Source organism: Pundamilia nyererei, unplaced genomic scaffold, assembly GCF_000239375.1.
Source record: "Pundamilia nyererei isolate P.nyererei 1_Seehausen unplaced genomic scaffold, PunNye1.0 scaffold00286, whole genome shotgun sequence".
NCBI lineage: Eukaryota > Metazoa > Chordata > Actinopteri > Cichliformes > Cichlidae > Pundamilia > Pundamilia nyererei.
The window spans coordinates 132872-138881 of record NW_005187687.1 but is presented as its reverse complement, the minus strand read 5'-3'; the positions used below and the strand labels follow the sequence as shown (position 1 = coordinate 138881).

The window sequence follows — 6010 nt, the reverse complement described above, 5'->3', positions numbered from 1 at the left end:
TACATCAGTTAAGTTATAAATAATGATTTATGTGAAATATGAGGAAGGAATTAAACTGGAAAATAATCACAGAAAAATATCTGTTTTCTCTCTTTACTGAGCACCACAGTGATGATTTAAAATGCCACAAAGCAGGGTTGACACCCCCATCCACCCACCTCAGTTGACGCGTGCTTTTGAGGGGCTGGGTGGGGGTGCAGGACCAACATCCTCCCCAGCACGGGTGGGAAGCGTGTGGTTGCATCCTAATGAGGGGTGGGGGCGCCGAATGAAAATCACGACAGAGTGACGTGGAGGAGGAGAGAGAAAGGGTGGGTGTAAAAAAAAAAAAACCAGAAAAGAGAATGGGAGGGGAAGCAGCTGCTACCAAGTCCATTTCCAGTCCAGCCTCTGCTGCTTGCTTTCTCACAACGCGCACACAAGCACACACACGCACGTATTCACTGGTTTGGTGTGGTGGGGCACATCAACCGGACAACAAAGAGACGCACAGGGGGGGCTCACACACTGCAGCCAGGACAGCATCACATATCACCGGCGTCCAGTGTCAGGGACGAGCGCACTGAACTCCTTTCTCACATCTGCTGGGAATTAAAGCGTCAGTCAGACTGGAGGTGACCGTCACAGAAGCGTTAATTGCTCGCGTAGGTAAGCCTGAGCAGTTGCTTTTTAAAATTATTATTATCATCTCATACCAGCGTGATTAACTGTTTTATTTGTGGTTTGCTGCAAAGTCTTGAAACACACTTTTATATGTTTTTAACGAGTCTTTTTGGGACTGCAGAATATAACCTGGCATATTTTAATGATGGGCATCTATAACGGGACCGCGATGTTGTGTTTTAACTCCGGCCCAGGAGGGATGTTGGTCCAGCTGCGGCTCTTCTGAATATTTATAGGGCCAAATTAATAGGTTATTATCGATTCGTGACTGAGGCTCTCCAGCCATCTGCGCGTCACAGTAGCTCGGGCGCACTGTCACACACAGCGTGGGTCGTCAAGAAGCGCACTGTCCACTGCTCGGCTTAAGAGCACTTAATCTGTCATTAGTGGGGTATTTTGAGACAGTGCGCCAGCGACGGATACCGGCTGGCGGTTATATCAGCCTTCCGAACCTCTCCTGGGTCGGATATTCATTTTCGGCACCTCCTTTTCATTTGTTATTCGGTAGTTCAAACTTTATCTTCTCCCTCCCCTCCCCTCCTCTTTGTTGTTTCCCAGACAGTACTGCCGTACTTGTGAGCCTCGGTAGCGAAATGGAGATGGAGCATTTTGACGAGCGGGACAAAGGTCAGAGGCACAGCCGCTCTAGTGCGAAGATGAACGGTGTGCTGAGTCCCACACACAGCGCCCACTGCAGTCTGTACCGGACCCGGACCCTGAAGACACTGAGTGCGGAGAAGAGAGCCAAGAAAGTCCGCTTCTACCGCAATGGAGACCGGTACTTCAATGGGATTGTGTACGCCATTTCTGCTGACAGGTTCCGGACCTTTGACGCCCTGCTGGCGGACCTGACCCGTTCCCTATCCGACAATGTCAACCTGCCACAGGGCGTCCGGACCATATACACCCTGGATGGGTCAAAGAAAATCACCAATATTGAACAGCTAGTAGAAGGTCAGTATAAATACATATGTATATCTGCGACAATTCAAAGCACTGAGACACACTTCCTCTCATCTATGACCTTATCAACATGTTTGTGGTTATCTAACATAATAGGATGCCTCTCTTCTACTCTCTAAAAGAGTAAACACTTCCTGACCTGTGAGCTGAGGTGTTATGTGATCTTCCCTTGCTCCCCCTCCTGCTGCATAGAGTAAGGTCACTAACAAGACTGTAAATGTAAAGTAAGAAGCCCCAATGATAGATAATATGAAACAGCATGTACATGATACTTTTAGGGGGCATTTCTTCACATAAAAAAGCCTAACCCAGTGAGCACACTGTAGATGACTGCTTTAAAATTATGCAACTCATTTGATGGCCAGATGGCGGTCCAGATATCCGGTGTGTCAGCTCAGGTTATCTTGGTCTGTTTTACTCTCTAAAAGTTACAAGCCAATATCATTAGGTCAGGAGGGGTGAAAGAGGAAGAGCTCTAAGCTGTTGGCAGCAGGTTTAGATGATATGGACTGTTGATTATGTGCAAACAGTAAAGAAAAAAAAAACCCTTTGACCTCAACATTGATAGGGTCCACTGACTCTGGCATAATTATCGCCTGAGATGGAAAGGTCGCTTCAGATCAATACAAAGCTGATCTGAGTAATCGCATTCGTCCAGTGATGAAACATCTCTATTGTGACGGGAGTGGCCTCCTCCAGGATTTAAAGGGCACCAGGGGTCACTGAATGGTTTGAGGGATCTGAAACCAATGTTAATCATATCCTTTATATGCACAGATCTGAATATAGCAGAACAAATAAGAGTGTATATTTTTTTAAAGAATGGTGTTCACCCCTTCAGTAGAGTTTACCTTTAGATTCTCACCCAAATATATAGTTTTTACTCTTTATAATCTTTTTCTTTTGCCAAAAGAAGCTTAAAGATTATCTCTTTTGTTTGGCTGTTTTCTAAATAATCCATCTTTGATACCCTCTCTTTTTTCCAACCCCCCATCCCAACAGGTGAAAGCTATGTTTGCAGTTCGACCGAAGCCTACAAAAAGTTGGATTACGCAAAGAACGTGAACCCCAACTGGTCAGTGAACGTCAAGGCTGCGGCAGCATCGTCCCGCGGGCTTCCGTGTCTGGGCAGCACCAAGACCACCACCTCAGAGGGTCGCGAAAGCAAGGACTTCATCCGTCCGAAGCTCGTGACGGTGGTGCGGAGCGGAGTGAAGCCCCGGAAAGCAGTGAGGATTCTTCTGAACAAGAAAACAGCCCATTCCTATGAACAGGTCCTTACCGACATCACAGACGCCATAAAGCTCGACTCTGGAGTGGTGAAGAAGATCTACACGGTGGATGGCAAACGGGTAAGAATTCCTTACACGGTTCACTGATTTGTAGTTGTATGGAGTAAATAGAATTGCGCTTGCAGAAGATAAGCAGCCTGTTAGTGTTTGCATGGTATCAAAGAACATTAGACGTGGCTTTGAATTGGTTTTATTGTGGATGACATTGGCTGTTAGCCTGTATTAAATTCGAACTAAATCTCACAATGGAGCCAGTGGGAGATGTGTCACACATGATGAGTGTCTCCACTGAGAGACACACTCAGAAAAAGAGGGAGATATTATATGGCTGTTTTAGAGTGGATTGGAGAAGGGAACTGAAGATCTATGGTCTGGTAAAGGAATCAAAAAAAGGGTGTAAATATTTAATGAACACGATCCTGAGCCTTTTATGAATGACGAACATTTTTGTCCCCGTTCACAGCCGGAGCTGTGTAGGGAAAGAGCGGCACAGAGACTGAAAGAGGTCAAATGAAGGTAAAAAAAAAAAGAAATCTATGAATGGAGTCTGAGTTCTCACCCACGCTGCAGCGATGTGTGCCAGAAATCAGAGTCATACCCCCCCTTGATAGTCCACCCACCTAACCCGCTTCCTCTCTCAGTGGGTGGGAGGCAGACACTATAAAAAGAACAGGGTTTAAACCAGTTGTGTACGCAGACGTAGTGTGTGTACACGCGGATCACACATATTCCTCTCTTTATGTCTGAGTGGAAACAGCACTGGACTTGACCTGCGTGGCAGCCGTGTGAGATCAAGTGCTCTTTCTCACACCTGTGTGTCAACAAGAGGACGGTGCAGAGAGAAAGAGGCCGTCTCTGCCAGCGTGTCAGGTTTTAGCTTATACTTCTGACATGCTTTAACTCTCCAGTCTCTTCCTGTTTGCTTTCATGTCCCCAACTCCATCCCTCACGCCAGCCCACATCATCATCATCATCATCGTTTCTGTCTGTGCATCTGTCCGTGCTCCCCCCTGTCTCTCTCTCTGCCTCTCTCTAGGTCATGTCGTAAGTTATTGAATGCACTGGCAGCAGGAGCATCAGTTAAACAGATTGTACTGGATGTAAAGGGTGTCTGGCTACTTGGTGTCATACAGCTATCTCCTAATAGGGCGCTGTTTGACTCGTCTTAACAAATATTCTCTTTGCCTTGTGGTATTTTCATGCTTAATAGGCATTTTGATACACTGCGCTAGCATCTATCCCAACTCTAATCATTGATCTGCATGTGTTCGCACTGGTTTATGATCCCATTTCTGAAGCCACACTGTCTATTTAATGATCCACCGCTAACCCAGCAGGAAGTGACCTGCTGTTTGAACGCAGGCCCAGCCAATAACATCCTGGAATCGCCTTAAGAAACCTCCTGTCGGGGATTAAACTCACACTTTTGCCCAGTGCCCACTTCCTCTGCCACTGGTTACACTTATGTTGGAAATTACAGAATAAATTCTGCTCCTGCCACGTTCAGCCTTCTGCAATTTGAAGTAAGCGTATTACGGCTATGCTATTTTTAGTTAAAGTATTGATCGGGCCTGTAGGCATGGTAACACGCACACTGCCAAATTAGCTGGGCTGGGCTGAGTGCAGATCCAGCTCCTTCGCATTTTTATGTCTGATTTTGTACGTAGGTGTCGATTAATGCCTGTGGGAGAGTTTGCGATTATGTTATTAAGAGAGGAGAAAAAGGGGAGAATGTGGGATTCAACTTGTAAGGTGGGAATTAATGGTGAATAAGCAGCGAGCAAAAGGGTTCAGAACATTTTTGCGTGGCTACAAAAAGGGGAACTCATTAAAGAAATTTAACCTCAGCATGTTTTTTTTAAGTACCAATGAATGAACTATTATGTCTGAATAAGCATAGGAGTAACATTTTGGATAAATAATGGCAGGGGTTACCTAATGTACCTTTTGACATATCAGAAGTGTGCCAAAGGTAATTTCCTGAGTGTGTGTAAGGATAAAGGGACTTTAAGGTTTAAGTAGAGTGTGCGCGCAGGTGCATGCTCGCGTCCTTGCATGGTTTTGCCTGTGTGGCCTGCTGCCGTCAGCTGAGCCGCGTCAGTCATTGAGCCTACGGCAGAAGTAGGTTTCTGGGCCTTGCTGGCAGTAGCGTCGAGTCCCAACAGAGCTGCAGAGCCTAGAGAGAGAGAGAGAGAGAGAGAGAGAGAGAGAGCTTGTGAAAACCAGAGCTTGGGCTTCTTTCCTTCATTAACCCCTGTAATGAGGACAGAGTCAGTGCGGAAGGGTTTACGTGTACGTGAAAAACGATCTTCAGAAGTTCAGTTCAAGGAAAAACATGCATATAGATGCTGCTGAGGGAATGTGTTTAGCTGTCAGTCATTTGGTTACACCTGTTCATTTCTATATGCAGGTTCAGGTGCATGTATGAATCTGTACCTGACTGTGTGCAGTGTTTCAGGTCTTTTGGTTGAAATGAAAGCAATCGTCTTTGGGAAACGCTGGGATATTTCTGCAGTGCTTGTTATGTTAGTATGTTATGTAATCTCAAACAGTCTTATAATAACATACCCCGATTAAGAAATACATACTACATATAATACATATATAAATTAGATCTGATTCTTAGTTTGAACAGGTATTAAGTAACACATTTCTGCGCTTAGTGCCGCCAGTACATTTTAGTCAGTAATAATAAAGTATTAGGATGTTCTAAATCCTGCATACCTACGTGTTTATCTACAGTAATGCATGTATGCAATAATGCATGCGATGGAGATTGGACAAGTTGTGAACTCTCTCCGTGAGCTCATTCCACCGTGTCCATTTGGATATCATATTTCCGACTGTAATGCAAGAATCTAGATCAAGTTCCGACCCCCACTATACTGCTACATTGATGCTAACATGCTGGTCTCTTAGTATCTGATAGCTGTTATTTTTAGCTCCATCCTTTCGCCTTTGGGGTTACCACAAATCTCCTATTTCTCGGCAAACTCTTAACCCTGCCAGTTTCTATGAAGATTTGATCTAGTTGCTTAGGAACCAGCAAACCTGATGTGATATCATAGCATGGTGGGATTGTGTAGCTTGGT

At 45.2% G+C, this 6010-nt stretch overlaps 1 protein-coding gene across 1 annotated transcript in view; it reads left to right on the top strand.

Moving 5' to 3' along the window:
* The first annotated feature begins 357 nt into the window (after positions 1-357).
* dclk1a (doublecortin-like kinase 1a) overlaps positions 358-6010 on the top strand; it is a 45841-nt gene continuing 40188 nt past the window's right edge. The window contains exons 1-3 of the mRNA XM_005750745.1: positions 358-648; positions 1222-1617; positions 2629-2978. Coding sequence (XP_005750802.1) covers positions 1257-1617; positions 2629-2978 — 711 coding nt within the window. The 5' untranslated portion in view covers positions 358-648; positions 1222-1256. The remainder of the gene's footprint in view (positions 649-1221; positions 1618-2628; positions 2979-6010) is intronic.